General features: G+C 30.2%; 6 protein-coding genes across 7 annotated transcripts; all 6 read left to right on the top strand.

Annotated features, from left to right (window-relative positions):
* The first annotated feature begins 1,237 nt into the window (after positions 1–1,237).
* On the top strand, positions 1,238–3,370 carry LOC116766044 (uncharacterized). Of its 2 annotated transcripts, none has more exons than XM_061522081.1 (5): positions 1,238–1,358; positions 1,608–1,708; positions 1,787–2,125; positions 2,354–2,520; positions 2,693–3,370. In XM_061522081.1, exons 2-5 carry the CDS (start codon positions 1,697–1,699, stop codon positions 3,225–3,227), a joined length of 1,053 nt encoding a protein of 350 aa, XP_061378065.1. In that variant the 5' UTR covers positions 1,238–1,358; positions 1,608–1,696; the 3' UTR covers positions 3,228–3,370. The 2 variants fall into 2 exon arrangements, with proteins under 2 accessions (XP_061378065.1, XP_061378064.1); XM_061522080.1 differs by lacking the exon at positions 1,238–1,358 and adding an exon at positions 1,374–1,398.
* A 1,535-nt stretch (positions 3,371–4,905) lies between these two features.
* Positions 4,906–5,888, top strand: LOC133319069 (cuticle protein 8-like). Its single transcript, XM_061522087.1, has 4 exons — positions 4,906–5,016; positions 5,151–5,369; positions 5,452–5,618; positions 5,701–5,888. Exons 1-4 carry the CDS (start codon positions 5,005–5,007, stop codon positions 5,771–5,773), a joined length of 471 nt encoding a protein of 156 aa, XP_061378071.1. The 5' UTR covers positions 4,906–5,004; the 3' UTR covers positions 5,774–5,888.
* A 3,265-nt stretch (positions 5,889–9,153) lies between these two features.
* On the top strand, positions 9,154–10,500 carry LOC116766034 (cuticle protein 8-like). Its single transcript, XM_032655688.2, has 4 exons — positions 9,154–9,249; positions 9,534–9,755; positions 9,832–9,998; positions 10,340–10,500. Exons 1-4 carry the CDS (start codon positions 9,238–9,240, stop codon positions 10,404–10,406), a joined length of 468 nt encoding a protein of 155 aa, XP_032511579.2. The 5' UTR covers positions 9,154–9,237; the 3' UTR covers positions 10,407–10,500.
* Positions 10,501–12,831: 2,331 nt separating this feature from the next.
* LOC116766038 (cuticle protein 7-like) lies at positions 12,832–13,667 on the top strand. The gene is made up of 4 exons (XM_061522090.1): positions 12,832–12,883; positions 12,965–13,165; positions 13,243–13,409; positions 13,510–13,667. The coding sequence occupies exons 1-4, from the start codon at positions 12,872–12,874 to the stop codon at positions 13,577–13,579; spliced, it is 450 nt and encodes a 149-aa protein (XP_061378074.1). The 5' UTR covers positions 12,832–12,871; the 3' UTR covers positions 13,580–13,667.
* A 2,200-nt stretch (positions 13,668–15,867) lies between these two features.
* LOC116766035 (cuticle protein 7-like) lies at positions 15,868–16,763 on the top strand. Its single transcript, XM_061522089.1, has 4 exons — positions 15,868–15,992; positions 16,073–16,273; positions 16,350–16,516; positions 16,605–16,763. The coding sequence occupies exons 1-4, from the start codon at positions 15,981–15,983 to the stop codon at positions 16,672–16,674; spliced, it is 450 nt and encodes a 149-aa protein (XP_061378073.1). The 5' UTR covers positions 15,868–15,980; the 3' UTR covers positions 16,675–16,763.
* A 1,733-nt stretch (positions 16,764–18,496) lies between these two features.
* Positions 18,497–19,365, top strand: LOC116766037 (cuticle protein 7-like). Its single transcript, XM_032655693.2, has 4 exons — positions 18,497–18,640; positions 18,721–18,921; positions 18,999–19,165; positions 19,254–19,365. The coding sequence occupies exons 1-4, from the start codon at positions 18,629–18,631 to the stop codon at positions 19,321–19,323; spliced, it is 450 nt and encodes a 149-aa protein (XP_032511584.2). The 5' UTR covers positions 18,497–18,628; the 3' UTR covers positions 19,324–19,365.
* Positions 19,366–20,561: the final 1,196 nt, after the last annotated feature.

Genomic DNA, 20,561 nt, shown 5'->3' with positions numbered 1-20,561 from the left:
AGTAGAGTGTGTAGTCTTTTAAAATATTAAATACGCGTAGTGTGATCCGAAAAATGTTCGTTTTATTTATTTGAATTCTCGCGAAAGTCTCAGATCTCATTAAATAATGTAAACCTATTTGTAATAAATCCATTCACTTTATTTGAAACCTCTTTTTCTTACATCATTTTTGAATAATATATTTCTTTACTTCTTTTACCAGAAATCTATTATTTTATTTTTATTTTTTCGCTTTAGTAAAACATTAATTTTTATAATAGAAAATAAAAAAAAATAACTAAGACAATTTGGTAAAAATAAATGTAGTTAGTGTTTCCGAACATAAGTCTTATTCGCCTGGTGTTTTATAAATTCAAAATCTGTACGGGTGTTGTTTGCTAAAATTTACGGAGAGGAATTGGCAATCTAACACGATTAGAAATTATGATATGAATTAATTAAATATAAATGAAATTATAAAATTTTAATTGGTTTTTATTTTTAGGGAATAACTTACAATTCCACACTATTTAACGTATGTTATACGTACATACGTAGGTATATCAGTCTATATGAACAAAAATATATATATATATTATCTAACACTGGCCATAGTAGATAAGTTTCTTTTTAGAAACAACCCTCGGAAATGAACTTCTACATCTGAACAGAAACTTAGCTTGGTCTAAAAGAGTGCATGGAAAGTTAAAAGTTAAAATTTTATTTGGTATTAAAGGAAAGTTAAAATTTTATTTGGTATTAAAGGACTATATAATGTACAATTTTAATATATACAATTTAAGGCTTATGTGCAATTTTAATGTTTCAATCTTTAAGACAATTTTTTATTTTTCAATGTTTTTAAGTATTATCTTTGTAATATTAACTAAATAATTCTTCGAAATTTTAATACATGGATATATTATAAAAATTATAAACTTACGACATTTATAAAATATTATTTCAGTTAACATATAAATAAGTATTTCAATAAAATAGAGTAAAAACTACAATTTTTAATTGAATATGTCAATGTCTATTTCACATACCACAAAAATTATCTTAAATAGTCAAGTATGATAGGGACAATTGAAATAATAAATTTTTTTTTATAAAGTGTTCAGTGAAGTTCTTAATTTTTTTCACAATTTCGCTCAAATCGCAAAAATATATCCTGTGGATTTCGTTTTTATTTTAGTCTGTGCTACAATTAGCCTATTTTAAGATACATAACATGTAGTAACAGATCATTGGATGTTAGCGAGTAGGATTTTTAGCTGTAGAAACATTAGAAAAAAATATTGTATATCTATAATATGGTACTAACCCTGATATCAGCTTAAATCGGCCCGTCACCTAACACCTACTGGCTTATAAATGTATATAAACAATAAGAAATCCATTGTCTTCATATAGGTGGTAAAACTATATCCTGAAAATTACATAAATGGTCAACTGACCGATGTTAGAGACAAAGACAATTTTCACGGCCAATTTCTTGCTTTTGTTAAATTCGTGTCATGAATACAGGATAAGAAAGAAGCCAGTGTTAAATCTGTATTACCATATTAATTGTTAACTGCTATTCATTAATACAACGACATTGATATTTTGTTTCGGTGTTACAGAATGGCATATTTAGGGACCAACAAAGCACGATATAAGAGGAGTAAACATCTGAAAAATATCAGTTGTCTTCCGATTATCTACTAGAAAGATGACATCTTCAGTAAGTACACAATAATGTCTTAAAATTGTTTTATTATAGAAAATTCAAAAGTGTATTTAAAACTCGCATTTCTTACAGAATTCTCTACTTTTCCTGTTGGTGACGATCTTGTATCAAGATATCACTTCTGGGGCATCATTTTCAAATGTTATAGTGCAAAGAGGATCTGAAGTACTTCCCATAGAATACATCAACTATAATCCATCTGCATTAACATACACGTCTCAAGTGGCTCGTTTATCTCAAGCACCATTACAATCAGTAATTTCTGAACCGCTAGTATCAAGTGTTTTATCTCCATGTGTGTCGCCTTGCGTCATTCCTAATGCAGCTCCCGTCCAATCCACGGTTAATGCTAAAATTGGTGCTTATAAGACATCAGCGGCGAATGTACCTGTCATATTGACAAATAAAGACGTGAGTATTTAGGGAATTATAAAAAATATTTACGTCAAAAATAACACAAAGAACAGAAATTAACTTGAAAATGGAAAACAAAATTTTTTATTAATATTTCTATCTTCATTTCTCCGAACACTTTTTCTTAAAGCATTGAAACAAAAGAAGATAAAACTTTTAAAATATGAAATAAGAGAGTAGGTGAATCTTGGAGATTGTAATGTATTTTAAAAATATATATTTCAGGAATCAAGGGGATACCAATATGCTTACGCAGTTTTTGACGTAGACACCGGTGACAAGAAAACTCAAAGCGAACGCAGTGACGGGTCAGTAGTTCAAGGGCACTATTCGTTCATTCAACCTGACGGCTTCTTGCGCGAAGTCGTTTATACGGCGGACGATTTGAAAGGGTATCAAGATCATACATTTATTTCCTTTTTATTTCAATAAACAGTTCCTATTTTAGTTGTATTAAATATTTAAATTATTAGTGTATACATTTCATATTTCTTTGTAAATCCTTAGACACTTTATATATTTATATAACGGCATGTGTATTCTACTTAAATTTAAATTTAACAGATTCAACGCTATAGTACGTAACATATCTCCTGAACCGGAACACAAACATACTTCTGAAACAGAAAAATCAGAAGAGAAACACATCATACCGCCATGCAAAGACAATAAAAATGAACATTTAACACATGCACATGAGAGAAATGAAGAAGGTCATCCAGCTCATGAACAAGAAAATCACGAAGCAAGTTCATCAGAGGAAATGCATGTAAAACAGGAACATTTAGAGGTAGAAAATCTGAATGAAAAGAAAAGTGAAGAAGCAAGTGCAGAAAAAAATGAAGAAAATGTTGATAAAAGCCATGAGCATAGTGCTGAAAAAAGCGAAAAAGATAGTGAGGAAAACTCGGGTGAAAAATCTGTCGAAAAATCAAACGAAGAAGTCCATCCAGTAATCCTATCTGAAGGAGGTCAAGAATCAAACTTGTTAATTACTTATAGTGACATAGTTAAATGTCTGCAATCTAAACTACAAGGGCCGAATGTGGTTTCTCCGCTCACCTATGTATTATTACCTTCATCATATAAACCTTGTTAACTTACACCGTGGGACACATTAGTCTCGCGTCAGTCCACTATCCAAACAAAGCCACGCTAACCGAGAAACATAATCCAAAACGAAATGATTTTGTAACACGAAACTTATAACTGATTAAACGAACTATTTTAAAATTCACTAAATTTGTTTCAATCAATCATTAAGTCACAATTAATATATCTTTATAATTTTACTTTTAACTGCCAGATAACCTACTTACATTCCATAAAATCAACTCTTGCTTAAAGTTGAATGAGTCTGTTTCATAAATTCAGTTTCATAAATTCAGTAATTTAAAAAAAAATACTTCTATGTTTACCAATTTATATGAAATAAAATAATACTTTCACCTCGAGATATCTAAATACACATTTTTCTTTGTTGAAGTGTATTTTTAAATATTATTGGCAAAATAAAAATTTATGTACAGTATTATTTTATGTTAACATTAGTTATATATTTACAGAAAGTCACTAAAAAATTACCTTAGTGACACGAACAAGACCTTAACTTAATTTAAGGCCGTTACACAATATAAGGAATAATAAAAAAAAAATTGAACTTTGTAGTTATTAAATATATTAAAAATTAAGCTGACCTATTTTATACCAAAAGCACGTAGGTCTATTTGCTTATCACACTGTTACTATAACATTTTCACTTTCATATTACGTTACAAACCATTAAATTTACTTTTATAAAACAAGGTAAATGGTATGCTGTAATAAATCTCAAGGCGCGAAACATAAACATTGTTAAGCATATAAATTTGAGAAAAACTTTTTACGAAACGTTTCCGTGCAATACAAAAAAAAATCATTAAATGAAAATATACAGAAGTCAAAGTTATTAGAAATCTGCTTAATGTCAATTTCTCACGATAAATCTAATTTATGCGGGATTTTTTTTTTTTAAATGACAATAAAATTATTTCAGGTAAATATGAAATGCGTTTACGGTCAACAAAAAAATTTAGCATTTCAATTAAAAACAACCTTATACTATAAGTGAGATTAGTCACCGTCGAAGGCTATTGTTATAATATTCATATATTAAATTTAATATATAATATATTATTCTATATTATAGTTTTAGTCCTGTTCTTGTGAAATTTGTTTTAAATAGGGATTGGTATTTTAAGTCTTATCCCGACCAAGTAACTATCAGAGTTATGGTTAATAAATATCGTAATCACACAAAAAAAATCTGAAATAGAACTTTAGATAATATTATCATAAAATGCAATCAAATCGAATGACCTTTAAATTAAACCTGACCCACATCACCAAAATCAGTGACGATGACAATCAGTTATTAACAGAACCAAAGGTGTTACTAAATGACAGCTAAGGGCAACAAAGTATGAGATAATCAAACTAATTTATCTTTCAGGTTTAATTAACCTTTAGTACTTGATGTGTTTAAATATTCTACAGCCTAAATGGTGCTGCACGCATCTATTTCATATAAACTTATATAATTTATTATAGATTCAATACATTAAAAATATTCACTAATATAATTCTATAATATTGACATAGATATTTTTTGTAGTAAAATAACAGAATATTGAAAAATATATACAATAACAACAAAGATTGATCACTTTGTTTTATGTTTTTTAGTGTCTGATTGACCTTGAAATGTTTGTCTGCTTAAGAATGAACGCACTCGCACATTTCTTCGCCCCACCGAACCACTCGGCCCTGTTCTATAAAACCATTGTGCTGGACCGTTGACAATAATCAATTCTCAGTTGTTCAACCAAACACACAAAATGTTCAGCAAAGTAAGTAACCAAAAAATCTAAGCAGAAAATAAATCAACTGCAATTCGTTCAACGATAGTTCTTATTAATTTTAATTGGAAGATTCTAAGACACCATGACTACTATAATACTAAGTTAGCTTTCTTTTCTTTCAGATTGTAGCATTTGGAGCTATGTTGGCTGCTGCCAACGCTGGTCTTCTTCATGGTCATGGACACGCTGTGTCCTCCCAAAGCATTGTCCGTCATGATGAAGGACACTACGCGGCGCCCATCGCATATGCTGCCCCAATCGCTCATGCTGCTCCAGTTGCCTACGCCCCAGTCGCTCACTACGCTGCACCCGCTGCCCATTACGATGGACATGATGAATATGTAATATAAGAACTACTTAATTACAAACTAAACGCTTCCCTGTGAAACCCGAATTTAATTTATGACAATAATATCTTTACAGGCCCACCCCAAATACGACTTCGCATACTCAGTAGCAGACCCTCACACCGGTGATCACAAGTCACAGCATGAGAGCCGCGACGGTGACGCCGTCCATGGCTACTACTCCCTGGTACAGCCTGACGGCTCCGTACGTAAAGTGGAATACTCTGCTGATGACCACAATGGGTATGCGAATAATTTTTAATAAGGTACATCTTTTAACATGTAATGTGATGTATAACCACATAATTTCTGTTACTCTATTCAGATTCAATGCCATCGTACACAACTCAGCTCCCTCTGTGCATGCCGCACCAGTGCCAGCCTACCATCACTACTAAATGAAGAATATCTAAAATCCTAATACGTTTCTTAATCTTTTATAATTAATTTTTATATTTGTAGTTATGTGTGCGTGATGTGTAAATAAATGTGTGATTGATATAAACAATGACTATATTTTTAAAATGTCCGCTTTAAAACAAAACACCAAGTAAATTTTTCAAAAACGAATAAAACTAAGAAAAACTGTATATGTAAATAGCACCCTGCGAGTAACTCTACGAATAATGATTTGAATAATAACTTTACAATGAATATACTAATATACATAACATGTTTAAAAATAGTATTTTAAATTACAGTAAAATGCTCATTCTACATATTAAATGATAATAATCGTCATTTTGTTATCCAAATTTTCTTTTTTTTATCTAAAGTTACCATAATATATTTTGATATCTTTTTCTATATTTTAACATAATATTTTAAAGGTTAAACAGTGCTACTATTTGAGTTTTAACTAAACTGTTTAAGATAAAACCTGAAAACTTATCAAATAAAATAAGAAAAAGATTTTTCTATGATATACCTTCATCTATTTACAATCATGGAAGAATGATGATAGTCTTTCATGACTGTAAAACACGTCTTTATAAAAGTTTTCTGGTTATAATATGAATACCTTGATAAATAGACTCAAAAAAATAAAGAAATATATATATATATATATGTGTGTGTGAGTGTTATAAAAAAGTGAGTGCAAAGCAGGCGAACAATCTAAACTTAATTATGTCTGTCCTTTTATACCCAAACTTCAGTTACTTTATTTTAAGTAGAATGAAAGAATTTACGGCTACAATTATCTAGTTTGAATCAAAACTGTTTTTGAGTAAAGGCAATGACCGTAGTCATATTATAGAAGCAAAGATTTTTAGTAGCAACCTGTGTGCTACTTAACCAATATAACTACAAAAACATATCTAGATGAAGTTTTTTATTTAGAAGTGGTTTATCGCCGGAATAAGACATATTTATATCCCAATAATCTTTAGTAAACAAGTTAAAGATAGGACATATTAAATATGCAAAAGATAATTTAAATCAAATTAGATATTTTAAATCTCGATCAGGATTTTAATATTATCTAGTTGTACAAAAAAAAACTAAAAATCACAAAACTATAGTGAACATGTACATATTGTACTCACCGGTTTCATAATTAACTTAAACAATTGCTTACTTTCGTTTAATAATTAAATTCATTACTCAGTTTAAGGAATTACACACCAGATTCCATCCATAATTGTAAACGACTAAATTATATTACCCCATTAAAATTAAATTAGTTAGAGGAACAACTAAAGTAAGCTAAAACTTATTGCATTGGATATATTTTATATTCAGTGCAATAACTTTTATTATGGTTTGTAGTCTCATTATTGTTGTGAAATGGACTCACAATGGCGAAAAATATTTATGCTAATTTTATAATAATTACGATTTCATTCGTGTATATTTTTTAAGCTAAATTCTTATTTTAGAATGCAAAAAAACGTATGTAAATATTACACTTATTTGTCTACGCGAATTATATAAGGTGGCAACCGGAGGTTCCAGGAAAACTACGAAACTTACTTATATGTATATTATAATAAAAATTACATATTAAAACTTATAACCTATACCTAAGACTACATGACTGCCCCGATGTTAGGATAGCAATGCCATTCCATAGCTTGTTTGGTATCAGGAATCTTCTGGTTATATGATATCTTATCCATACAACGATGTGACCCCGGCGATGTTCATTTATTTTATAATATGTAGCGCGTACGTAACACCGCCACCCGTAGATCGGTAACTATTTTCCACAGAGTAAAATGTTGCCGCAGTGTTCCATGGATCCAGATTCTTAGTTTCTTTTTTTTTTCAAGTGTTTAATTTATCAGATTGGTTACAGAAATTTTATTTTTAAAACTTCGGGCTTTCTGCCATTATTACACCGAATGCTATTGCTATAAATTAATAGGATAATTTAGAGGAATAGGTTATAAGACACAAGTAGGTATAGGGTAAAAAGTTTTAATTAAATATCACATTGCTTAATAATCTATTCATTTTATGAGATTAAAAAAGTTTAATTTAAAAAAAAAGGGTGAAATCAAAATTAAAAGTTCATTTATCTTTTAATTTTTGCAAATATACCATTTTTCATTTACTTATAACAACTTTAAACCTTAAATTTGCTCGATGCAATTATAAAGGAATAGAGGATCTTATTACTAGGGAAAGAGGTAACACAAGAGCGATTCTGGTGTACTTACTTAATTTTAGTCGTAGTCTTCCTAGGTCGATGTGTGACGAGCTCCAGCAGCCATCCCAATTCCATAATGTTCTGAACTTCCGATAAGGCTTGAAAGCTTCGTCAGTTAGACGGTCTTCGATTTTAGAAAATCCTAAATCTAACTAACGTCGGAAATCCTACTGACTGCGCCAATTATATAAGGTGGCAACGGGAGGTTCCAGGAAAACTACGAAACATACTTATATGTATGTTATAATAAAAATTACATATTAAAACTTATAACCTACACCTAAGACAACATGATTGCCCCGATGTTAGGATAGCAATCCCATTCCATAGCTTGTGTGGTATCAGGAATCTACTGGTTGACAAGGCTTGGTGTTTGTTCCGCGGAGTCAGCGGCGATACTTTTTATATGATATCTTATCCATACAACGATGTTGCCCCGGCGATGTTCATTTATTTTATAATATGTAGCGCGTACGTAACACGCGTTTCTATTTGTTTGTCAAACTATTATGCATTTTTGTGTTATGACAAAATATATATTTTATATGGTGTTCAGTAAAATATGATATTAAAAATGGGTCATATTGGTATTAAGACTGACATGATCATAATAATTTTACTAAATCGATAGGCAAATGGTTGTTAACGAATAATAAAAGTTACAATCAATCACAAGATTTCTCTTTTTTTCCTACCCCTAGATAATTTTACTGAAAAGGAAAGTAATAAAAAAACTTTTCTTAAAATCTTAGTAGTTTATAATAACTTCTTTGCTTAGACACGACCTTAAAATAAAAATATTCTAAAATAAATTATGAGCATACATGAATTGATATAAAAAGTTGTTAACGAGATCAAAATTAAACATTTTTGTACGAAAATATACGCAAAAAGTCAATAACATCAGCAACAAAAAATATCTTACCATCTGGAATGCAATAGTTATTACACGCTCCGTAAAATCAGGTAACCCTCACCCTTATTTTTTTAACCAAACGCCACGTGCCAAGATCAATGCGTGCTGCAGGCTCATAAACCATGACGAGAAACATTCAATCCTCAATGGGGTTTTTTAGGTGACCTTAACTAAGTTTCTAGTTCCTGACCTGCGGTCACCCCACTTCACAAGTAAATTCTGTTATATAAAGCCTACTTGACCACGACAAGGAATATCAATCACTTACCAGAATTCCATTAAACGAGATCAACATGTTCAGCAAAGTGAGTGTCACTAATATAATTTGTATGTAATAAAATCCTTGGTTACCTTCAATGAATTAATCGTGTGAAAATATGAAGTGAACACGAGTTATTGGAAACCGATACGAAGGTTGATTACAATTTGATGAATCATATATGGTCCTCTTATGTGTTATATACCTACTATTTATTTTATTTGGTAGAAGAATTAAAAAAAAAAGATTAGATAAAATATTTCTTGTTAAAAGCTTTATCACATGACTATGGATAATAAGTAATGCACATTTAATATCATTCAATTAAAGATCGTCGTATTCGGAGCAATTTTTGCTGCTGTCAACGCTGGTTACTACCACGGCCCGGCTACGTCATCTCAAAGTATTGTTCGTCACGATGAAGCACTCACTCTAGGACATGTCGCTGTACCAGTCTACGACGCCGTCCCACTGTCTCCCGCGGTTCACTATCCTGCCCCTATACCATACGCTGGACAGTATAGCGGTCTATACGGTAGCCACGATTCTTATGTAAGCATTTCTATCTATTATATCGCCTCTCCAATATCTTTGTAATAATTGTACATACAATATAATTTTTTTCTAGGCTTACCCCAAATACGACTTCGCATACTCAGTAGCAGACCCTCACACCGGTGATCACAAGTCACAGCATGAGAGTCGCGACGGTGATGCCGTCCATGGCTACTACTCCTTGTTACAGCCTGATGGTTCCGTACGTAAAGTGGAATACTCTGCTGACGATCACAATGGGTGAGAACAGAATACTTTTTTAAAGACAAGGACAGCAATAGTTATATTTAAATTTATCTGCCATTTGAGTAATTTAAATAAAATGAAACTAACCAATTTAACGCTTTCACAAAAACTTTTAAATATATGTTAATAAACATAATATTTGGTATTCAGTTATATATTCTATTACTGACAAGTCATATTTAACAGATAATAATGAAAAATCTTTTATGTTATCACATGCAACCTATGGAATTAAATGACAAGTGTTTAACATTTGTACTTGGCTGAACAAAAAAAAGCTATTAGTTAGAAAAGAAAAAATTATGATTTTTTTTAATTTTTATATTTTGTTACAGTTTCAATGCCGTTGTCCACAATTCAGCACCTTCAATCCACCCTGAAGCTATCTACGATCACTATTGATGTTAATTATTTGTAATCCTAACATTCGTTAACAATGAAAATTAATAAATTAAGCTTAAATATAAAGGTTTAATAAAAGTTCGTTCAAAAACCTAATCACTTTTTCTTATTTATTTTGTAATGGATGAAGCCTCTATTTTTCTTTGATTTTTAAGTCTTTAAACTATCAAGCATAATTTTACTTACCCCCGAGTTATAAAGGTTTATACCCATTTTCACACATCATTTGATATAATTTGAATATAAAAGCCTTTTCAAAAGAAAATCCCTCTTTTTAAGTACCTTATTGTATATTTAATAATGGTTTAATTAAATTCTGAAATAAATCTAGTTTAATTTATTTTTTTCATGGAGCAGTATTAACTCACGATTTACAAACAAAGGTTTTTTTTTATTATTATCAGTTAGTCACTGAGTATTGAATAAGTTTTAAATACTCAAATATAAATAACTACATGTGCATTTTACATGTTCATTTTAAAAAGAATCAGTTTCCTCGGTCTTTATATAAAACTTTATACTTCAAGCGATAATATAAGAATGAAAATATGTTAGATCAATATCGAGTGTGCTTTGTGTCCATCGCAAACACTTACTCGTAATGTTTGTGGTTTTGGAACATTCATTCTAGATTTTACAAACATTTAGATACAAAAAGATTATAAAGAAAGAGATTACGAAAACGGTTTAACTTATGTCTACCATAAATTTTACTAGTAATTGCAACTATAGTTTCAAAAGGGAACATTTTTTCGACTAATCAGAGTTTTATCAGTAAGAAGATAAAGTTAAATAAAACAGCAGCATAACAGCTGAATTAAACGACCTTTAAGCAATTAAGGAAACCAAACTCGCACACAAAGAGTTTGATCCGCGTCTAAAACCAATGAATGTTTTAATTATAAATCTATTTTTATATATTATTACAATTTTTCCGAAATAGTTTTGTTCCTTGTAGAGAGGTTTAATTAAAACATATATTTTTAAGTCGTACTAAAACATCAAATATGCATAACACATTTTGTTTATATTTAAGTAATTCTTTAATCGTCTTTTTTGTTCCTTTTGTATACAATAATATAGTATATTGGACTAATGTAGCATTTTTAATTAAACACTGAAAAGTTTTGGTTGATTCTGAATATTGCCAAAGTCTCCAACTTTTACTTTTACAAATAAATTCAGAAAACATAATATTGTATTATTCGACTGGAAAGTCATTTTTAATGCATATTTTTTTTATGTTTATTTAATTTTAAACATCCAAAACGGTCTTAACATTATTTCAACTGTCTAAAAGAATTGTTAAACGATCCTTCCAACCAGTAATATATATTTATATGTACTTATATGTATTTATATATACTTATGTTTGTCATCGGCTAATAGCTAAACCTCTCTGGTTCATATGCACTTCGAGACTTCTTTAATAAACCAATATTTATATCAAAATAGCCTTTCAACACATGGTATATCTGCCAACTGTTAATGTTAAGCAATTCATCAGAGCGAAATTGGACAAATTTTTAAATAATAAAATCTAATATTGTACTAAGATCAAAAAGATGTTATTTATATATAAACTATAAGCCCTATATCTTTATCTGAAAAGAAAGCTATCTTCTCAAGTAATTCCAACAGAAAATGTTTAGATGTTTAGATCCAAATGACAGTCACTTAAACTTTTTACCTCTTTGTAATTTTACATATCGTTAGTTTGTGATTGATACGTATTTCTTAGTTGTGGGTATTATAACAATTATCACTGACAAAATAAGTAGGGCTACGTGGTTGGACAGTAGCTGGAATAGATTGATTACAGTACTAACGATGCTTTACTGTTAATAATGTAATAACTGCAATTTAAACTGTCTTATAAACTGTTGATCAACATAATCTTTGGACAGTTTAAATCATGTAGTAAGTAATTATGTCTTTCACTTTTTCTCAACAGTTCAACAGTATTTTCAGTCATATTTTATGGGAACTTGAAGCGAAGAACATCCAATACTTAGCACATTATATATATATATATCTCAGCTCATCTCATAATGTATTAAATTTTATTGTATTTATATTTATATTTTATACAACTAAGTATTTATTTTCATAACACATAACTATCCTACTATAGTGATTTAAAAAAAAAAACATTACTATGTAACATATAAATACAAAAAAAAATGTGGCAATAACGTAAAGTAATGTTTAGGCCTCGCTCAGTGTCATGTTTCACCACGGTAAATGATTTAAAAAAAGTATTATACTCGTAGCAGAATTTAATTGTCGTTTTGTAATACTTATAACATGACCTTTATTTTATTATCATATCTAAAATTGAGTCAATGGTATCACCCCACTTATTCTTACTAAACATAATAGAATATAAATACTTGCGGTATGAGGTGAATTATATCAATTGTTAGTAAATATTCAGATAGACCAACACAAGGAAATCCAACAATATGTTCAGCAAAGTAATGAATTTTTGAAGAACATTAGTCTCTAATATTTATATATATTTCTCAACGTCATTTTAATCAATTATTAAATTTTAGATCGCAGCTTTTGGTGCCATGTTGGCCGCAGCTAACGCTGGTGTTTACCCCGGACACGGCAGCGCCGTCTCTTCCCAAAGTATTGTCCACCACGGTGCTGTTCATCACGCTGCTCCCGCTGTTGCATACGCTGCATATGCTCCCGTAGCATACGGACATTACGCCGCCCCATCAGCCCACTACGACGGTCATGATGAATATGTAAGGTTTAAACAAGAAGCTGCTATTATCCTTTTTTCATTAATAAATTGATCTAAAAATTATTTTCAAATTTACAGGCTCACCCCAAATACGACTTCTCATACTCAGTAGCAGACCCTCACACCGGTGACCACAAGTCACAGCATGAGAGCCGCGACGGTGACGCCGTCCATGGCTACTACTCCCTGGTACAGCCTGACGGCTCCGTACGTAAAGTGGAATACTCTGCTGACGACCACAATGGGTAAGATATACATACTCAATGTTACATTGGTCGTATTCACAGTAAAATTATTGAATTGACTGTCTATATATGTCATATTAATACATTATTTCTTTCTCAGTTTCAATGCGGTCGTTCACAACTCTGCTACATCAGTCCACCCTCAACACGCCTACAGCCACTACTACTGAACGACCAAAACAGATCCTGATAATACATCGTCACAAATTATTTATAATTTAATGAATAATAAATAACTCATTAAACATTTATATATAATTAATGATTTTCTTTCTTAATATTAACAACCTGTTCCATTTGTAGAAAGCCTATTTTCAAATAGATCTTTTAAAAATCTAAAGCTTAAATTGTTTTTGAGGATTTCAATGACATAGATATCTTTTTAACGTAATCATTAAAGAGTTTACTTTTTTAAATCATCTTCCAGAATATTTATAAATCTTTTACGTTATCTCCCTTAACTTGATAGGTTTGTGTACAATACTGTCTTCTAATTAATGAATAATCATTTTAAATCTGGTCCATTATAAAAAAGTTATAATAATAAAATATTCTTTATTGCACACTTCAGAATTTTTAATTGTCAATTTCACAGCCTCTTCTAGATCTTATATTAAGGGCAACAATCATTAAAAACAAAAAATTAGATCTATTTTATTAAAGTCCCTTATGCATTTGGTATACATTTTTGAGATATTTTATTTACATATTAGAAGAAAAATCCCCAATGTTAAAGTATTAATATAAGTTACAAGATTCTTTTTACATGAAATAATTTATTAAAATATATAAAGTAGATAAGTAGAATAAGGCCTCTCATTTGTGCTAATATCTTAATTTTTGCTATTTAAATTTTTTCAAGTACCCAGATATTGACATATTTGTGTATGCGGACAAATTCACAATAAAAAAGCATGTTCTATAAAAGATTTTTTAACAAAAAAGCTGAGATGACTCATAGCTAGAGTGAAGAGTATGGTTATAAGAAGATATATTTAAGTTACTCCAAGCCCCTAAAACTTAAAATTTGATCAGAAGTGAGCTGAAATATTTCGATCAAATAAAATAGCGCGGAAGAAAAAAAAACAATATTGAGTAATGAAAACAGTTCTTGATATCAGGCCTCGAGCACTAATTATAGCTTTACATTTGAATGAGTTGATTTTGAAACCACATGCTTTACTTCATGTTCAAATTGTAGATAAGCCCTTGTTAATTTGAGTTACATTAAAAAGCAAATGTTCTTACGTAAATAAATTTTATTTTAGCGCATTATGTTAGTTGACAGACCACAAAGGAGCAATATTAATATCAATAAAACAGATACCCAAAAAACATATATTGAAAATTTATCGATCATCGCCCGAGGGTGACACTGTTGTGTGAATAAAATATCATATAGCGGAACGAACATCTGATTCATGATAAAATACAAGAAATGATATGGCATTACTATGACAATAGAGGAGCAATCCTGTCATTTTAGTTCTAAGTTTATATAATCATGACATGATTATTTTAATAGTTTTCCTGGATCCGGCGTGTCTTAAAGGGCACCCTGTATAATTTATTCCAAAACAGAATATAAACAGTAACAAATAGTTAACATAAATAAAGATAAATGACCCAAAGAAAATTAAATAATCAACCTAATCGTAAGTAAACCTAATTTTTAAAACTAAAACAATGTAAATGTAATTATGTTTATTTTGACGAAAGTAAGACTTATAAATAAAATATATGTACAACTTGTATTTATCTTGTGTCATTTAAATATGTACCTATTGCTTATTTTTTACTTACAAGACCGTTTAGTCGTACTAATTGTATACTCATAACATATGTAGAAAGGAATCGATATAACATTAAAAAAACTATGGAATACTTTAAACAATTATTACAGTAAAGTTTTTTACTAAACTAAATTTCAAAAGATTTATAAATTGTAGGTATTCTTTAATTCCGTTCTGAAACCGGAACTGTGAAAATCGGCAAGCAAAATAAAATAAACCTACAGAATAGTTTAAGGCAAGAGGTAAGCTCATTCAAAGTAAGAACGAGTATAGTTATAATTAAGACCATAGATTATTTAAATTGCAATTACTACATAGGTTGACAGATTTTAAGTAAAACATATTTCAATTTAAAATTGCGTAATTCATATTATAAAATAATTTGTCTATTGATTAAAACTGATAAATCATGTTTTTTAAATATGATCACACAAAAATTTAAATCAATGAAAAACATGAAATAATATTTAAAATTAGAATTTAAAATAAACACGCAAATTTTTTTTCTACTTTTTGATACGTAAAAAGCTGCTGAACTCCTTCAATGTCAATATCATCAAAGTTCACGTTTAAGAAAAAAGAATGTTAAAGTGGACCATAAATATTAATTTTTGTTTTATAATACTCAAATACGACCTTCGTTTCATTATCATTGTTGAAATTGAATCAAACATTCCACCCCACTTACTGTTACAAAATACAATACAATATAAATACTTACGATAACTAGCAAACTATATCAATTGTGTGTCAACGGTCCCACATACTAAACAACAAAATGTTCAGCAAAGTATGATTTTAAGAAGATACTTATACCTTTATTATGGACTGTGAATTACTCAATAACAGATATAATTGTTTCAATTTTAGATCGCAGCTTTCGGTGCCATGTTGGCCGCAGCTAACGCTGGTGTTTACCCCGGACACGGCAGCGCCGTCTCTTCCCAAAGTATTGTTCACCACGGTGCTGTTCATCATGCTGCTCCCGCTGTTGCATACGCTGCATATGCTCCCGTAGCATACGGACATTACGCCGCCCCATCAGCCCACTACGACGGTCATGATGAATATGTAAGATTAACCAAGAAGCTGCTATTGTCTTTATTGATTCATCAAATATATTTTATAATTATTTATAAATTTACAGGCTCACCCCAAATACGACTTCTCATACTCAGTAGCAGACCCTCACACCGGTGATCACAAGTCACAGCACGAGAGTCGCGACGGTGACGCCGTCCATGGATACTACTCCCTGGTACAGCCTGACGGCTCCGTACGTAAAGTGGAATACTCTGCTGATGCACACAATGGGTAAGATATACATACTTTAAGTTACATTAATCGTATTATTGAATTGACTGTCTATATATGTCATATTAATACATTATTTCTTTCTCAGTTTCAATGCGGTCGTTCACAACTCAGCTCCATCAGTCCACCCTCAACACGCCTACAGCCACTACTACTGATCGACCAAAGCGACGCTCGATTTTAAATTATAACAAAATATTTTTACCCCATTACTAAATGGGTTACCAATAAATTATTGAATATACAAACCATGGCTTATTTTTATTCTTAAGCACTATTTTTAAGTTGTCAATTTAAAAGTCTTAATTTTAACATATTTAAAAAAAATTAATGTCCGAAACTAAAACATTTTTTTTTTTATAAGAACTCTTAAAGAGTAAAATTTTCATGTGGTAAATTTTTAGATGAAGCTGTCGTTGACGTCAAAAGTTTTGTGCCATAAATGAAAACTAAACTGAAATCGTGCATTGTTAATGTTAATTCTTAAATAAAACGAATATTTTACGTGCTGTGATCATGGGCTGACGAGATGATGATTTTCATCTCGTATGCCCGTGATCACGGTTGTTGTAAAGTAACCGAAACGTCGGGAGTAACATACTCCCGAGGTTTAAAATAATAAAAACTCGTAGTTATCCGAAAATATTAGTTATATTTAAATTAATACTCACGAAAATCTTTGATCTCATTATTGTTAATACTTTCTTTTAAATTTTCAAATAATAAAAATTTTTTCATCAATATCTTTTGGTTAAATTAAAACTGCTTGATTAACCGATATTTTTCCAAAAAAAACGGAAGAATTCATATTCGTATATGTGCAATATAATAAAGTAAAGTAATTTATGACTAATTTTATTTACCTATTACTAAATCAGAGAATTTTTAAATTTTTACAGTAAATAATTAACAATCCTTTCGCATCATTTTTTAAAAGAGCATGGTTAATGATTCCTTGCGAGATAAAAAGAAACAAATTCAATATCGCTGATATTATAAAGTAAAATTTTTATCTTCCATCCAAATTTTAGAACCAACTACCATATGTATGTGTTTGGTTAAATATTATACTGTATACCTTCTATCAGTATGGATAAGGTAACATTTTTTTTATACTGACCACTGGCTCTCAGTCACTTATGACATTTATTAAGGAAGGTTTCTATTTGAAATTGACGGTTAAGATTAGAATTATGAGTATTTTTATTTCGCAAAGCGTTCTGACAATCCTGTCTTTTTTTCTTACTTTCCTTGTATAATAAAAAGAATGGCAACATAAATTATTAAAACTGGTGTAATAAGTCCCACTTGTCGGGATAATAGAAAAATTTTAATAGTATTTCCGGTTAGTTCAGCGTTTGTACAATTTATTGGTCCGTCATGCTAAACCTTCTCAACACTTATTTCAGTTCATTGGTGTGATGTCTTTTATACAAAAATGAGAATTGACGCTTTGTTTATGTGATCGGGGACTTTTCTTATTTCCATTGCTAGATGATGGAGTTCAAAAACTGCAACATTACTATTTTGATATTTCATTTGTACAAGGCATTACTCAGTTTGCTAATATTCAATAAGTATATAAGTATAATACTACTAACGTAGTAATTTTAATATTATTTTTTTTGTTGAGAAATACACAAAATTAAAACAAAATAATTAAAACACATGTTTCGAACGACGAGTTGATATTCACTTCACATAATAATTTCATTCAATAAAGTAAAAATTTGCCTTTAAAAGAGAAAGTGATTATAATTTGAACCTTTACAATTTTTTGCAAAATGTATTGTGATAAATATCTGTAATAAAACATACGTTGACGTTATACGTTACATAAAAACATTTAAAACTTCAAACATCATAGCCCATTGACATATAAGTCATAAGACCAAAGTAAAAGTTTACAGAAAAATATATATGTGGGCACTAAAAAGATTAATTTTTGTTTTATAATACTCAAATACGACCTTCATTTCATTATCATTGTTGAAATTGAATCAAACATTCCACCCCACTTACTATTACAAAATACAATACAATATAAATACTTACGATAACTAGCAAACTATATCAATTGTGTGTCAACGGTCCCACATACTAAACAACAAAATGTTCAGCAAAGTATGAGTTTTAGAAGATACTTATACTTTTATTATGGACTGTGAATTACTCAATAACAGATATAATTGTTCCAATTTTAGATCGCAGCTTTCGGTGCCATGTTGGCCGCAGCTAACGCTGGTGTTTACCCCGGACACGGCAGCGCCGTCTCTTCCCAAAGTATTGTCCACCACGGTGCTGTTCATCACGCTGCTCCCGCTGTTGCATACGCTGCATATGCTCCCGTAGCATACGGACATTACGGCGCCCCATCAGCCCACTACGACGGTCATGATGAATATGTAAGATTAAACCAAGAAGCTGCTATTGTCTTTATTGATTCATCAAATAAATTTTATAATTATTTCTAAATTTACAGGCTCACCCCAAATACGACTTCTCATACTCAGTAGCAGACCCTCACACCGGTGATCACAAGTCACAGCACGAGAGTCGCGACGGTGACGCCGTCCATGGCTACTACTCCCTGGTACAGCCTGACGGCTCCGTACGTAAAGTGGAATACTCTGCCGATGCACACAATGGGTAAGATATATATACACAAAGTTACATTAGTCGTATTATTGAATTGACTGTCTATAAACGTCATATTAATACATTATTTCTTTCTCAGTTTCAATGCGGTCGTTCACAACTCTGCTCCATCAGTCCACCCTCAACACGCATACAGCCACTACTACTGAACGACCAAAACAGCGCCTGATTGTACAGTTCCATAAAACATTACCAAATATTAAATAAATTACCAAATGGATAATCAATAAATTATTCAAAATACATCCATTATTTCCTTTGTACGATCTACCCGAAACAATAGTTTAAATTTTTCTAAAACCTTTTTTAAAATACATGAACTTATATTCCTATAATTTATATAAACACATTAATATATTTAGGATCCCAAGCTGTAAGACAATAATAAACATCGCCAGACGCTTCCAATAGTGAGAAATGCTTTTCTCTTTGAAATGTCTAAAAAATTATTACATTTAATAGCCTACTACGTAGTAAGTTTGAACTGAGTGATTAATTAATTATCTATATTTTGCAATGTATCTTTGTAAGATATCTCAAACGGCTATACTTTAGTAAAATTTTATTAATATTTTGTAAAAAGACTGACAACTTCATTTGATAATAGTACTACCTCCAGTAAATCTCGCTATAGCTAGTTCTTACACGTTTTTATGTTTCGTCGTCATCGAAATTCCTCAAATGACCAACTATTGTTGTCAACAGCTCCTTAGCACTGTTATTATACAATTTAATAAACATAAACGCATTTTATTTTTATTTTAATCCCTTACTGACACAAAAAATTAAATATTATCAAATATATTATTGTCTTGCTTCTAGTTAAATTTTCATCGCACAAGACCTCCTAAAACTCCTTGTGAAACTGAGTATTCTTTCCATAAACGAAAGGACATAACAAAAACCTTTATTGTAGAATACAATATTATAGCAGTTGTCACTGAAAGTATAAATACCATGTACTTAGGCTTCCACAAGTAAGTTCATTTGAATGCTTGTATTGCTTTATATCTATATTTTATTTTAAGAATGATTTAAATGATAGTATGAATATAATATATTATAACTCTTCTTTATTGGTGGTACAAAAGTTTGCAAAATATTAGATGTCTAAGTGAGAAAGATGAAAATGATTAATATCGCACACCTAATATCTATAAACTGAGACAGAAAAAATAATATCTCATTGAATCATGTTTAATCATTTTGGCCTGTATGATTGCAAATTTTAAGATATTTTTTTTTATAAAATACATTTAGAACATTCATTTTCAAGATATTCCTTCCTCCCAACTTTATTAATAACTAAAACGATATATGTATATGAAAAATTAAATAAAATATAGGAGGAATAACGAACGCTTCAACAAATTTTTAAGTATTTTTA

The sequence above is a fragment of the Danaus plexippus genome, chromosome 11, assembly GCF_018135715.1.
Source record: "Danaus plexippus chromosome 11, MEX_DaPlex, whole genome shotgun sequence".
Lineage (NCBI taxonomy): Eukaryota > Metazoa > Arthropoda > Insecta > Lepidoptera > Nymphalidae > Danaus > Danaus plexippus.
This window is presented reverse-complemented; position numbering and strand designations above follow the sequence as displayed.

What these genes read in the sequence shown, in the direction of transcription:
- LOC133319069 (XM_061522087.1), top strand. An exon ending in ACGATGGACATGATGAATAT is followed by an intron (nt 5,370 to 5,451) that starts GTAATATAAGAA and finishes ATATCTTTACAG; the next exon opens with GCCCACCCCAAATACGACTT. An exon ending in TCTGCTGATGACCACAATGG is followed by an intron (nt 5,619 to 5,700) that starts GTATGCGAATAA and finishes TACTCTATTCAG; the next exon opens with ATTCAATGCCATCGTACACA.
- LOC116766035 (XM_061522089.1), top strand. An exon ending in ACGACGGTCATGATGAATAT is followed by an intron (nt 16,274 to 16,349) that starts GTAAGATTAACC and finishes ATAAATTTACAG; the next exon opens with GCTCACCCCAAATACGACTT. An exon ending in TCTGCTGATGCACACAATGG is followed by an intron (nt 16,517 to 16,604) that starts GTAAGATATACA and finishes TTTCTTTCTCAG; the next exon opens with TTTCAATGCGGTCGTTCACA.
- LOC116766034 (XM_032655688.2), top strand. An exon ending in ACGGTAGCCACGATTCTTAT is followed by an intron (nt 9,756 to 9,831) that starts GTAAGCATTTCT and finishes ATTTTTTTCTAG; the next exon opens with GCTTACCCCAAATACGACTT. An exon ending in TCTGCTGACGATCACAATGG is followed by an intron (nt 9,999 to 10,339) that starts GTGAGAACAGAA and finishes ATTTTGTTACAG; the next exon opens with TTTCAATGCCGTTGTCCACA.
- LOC116766044 (XM_061522081.1), top strand. An exon ending in TCATATTGACAAATAAAGAC is followed by an intron (nt 2,126 to 2,353) that starts GTGAGTATTTAG and finishes TATATATTTCAG; the next exon opens with GAATCAAGGGGATACCAATA. An exon ending in ACGGCGGACGATTTGAAAGG is followed by an intron (nt 2,521 to 2,692) that starts GTATCAAGATCA and finishes TAAATTTAACAG; the next exon opens with ATTCAACGCTATAGTACGTA.
- LOC116766038 (XM_061522090.1), top strand. An exon ending in ACGACGGTCATGATGAATAT is followed by an intron (nt 13,166 to 13,242) that starts GTAAGGTTTAAA and finishes TCAAATTTACAG; the next exon opens with GCTCACCCCAAATACGACTT. An exon ending in TCTGCTGACGACCACAATGG is followed by an intron (nt 13,410 to 13,509) that starts GTAAGATATACA and finishes TTTCTTTCTCAG; the next exon opens with TTTCAATGCGGTCGTTCACA.
- LOC116766037 (XM_032655693.2), top strand. An exon ending in ACGACGGTCATGATGAATAT is followed by an intron (nt 18,922 to 18,998) that starts GTAAGATTAAAC and finishes CTAAATTTACAG; the next exon opens with GCTCACCCCAAATACGACTT. An exon ending in TCTGCCGATGCACACAATGG is followed by an intron (nt 19,166 to 19,253) that starts GTAAGATATATA and finishes TTTCTTTCTCAG; the next exon opens with TTTCAATGCGGTCGTTCACA.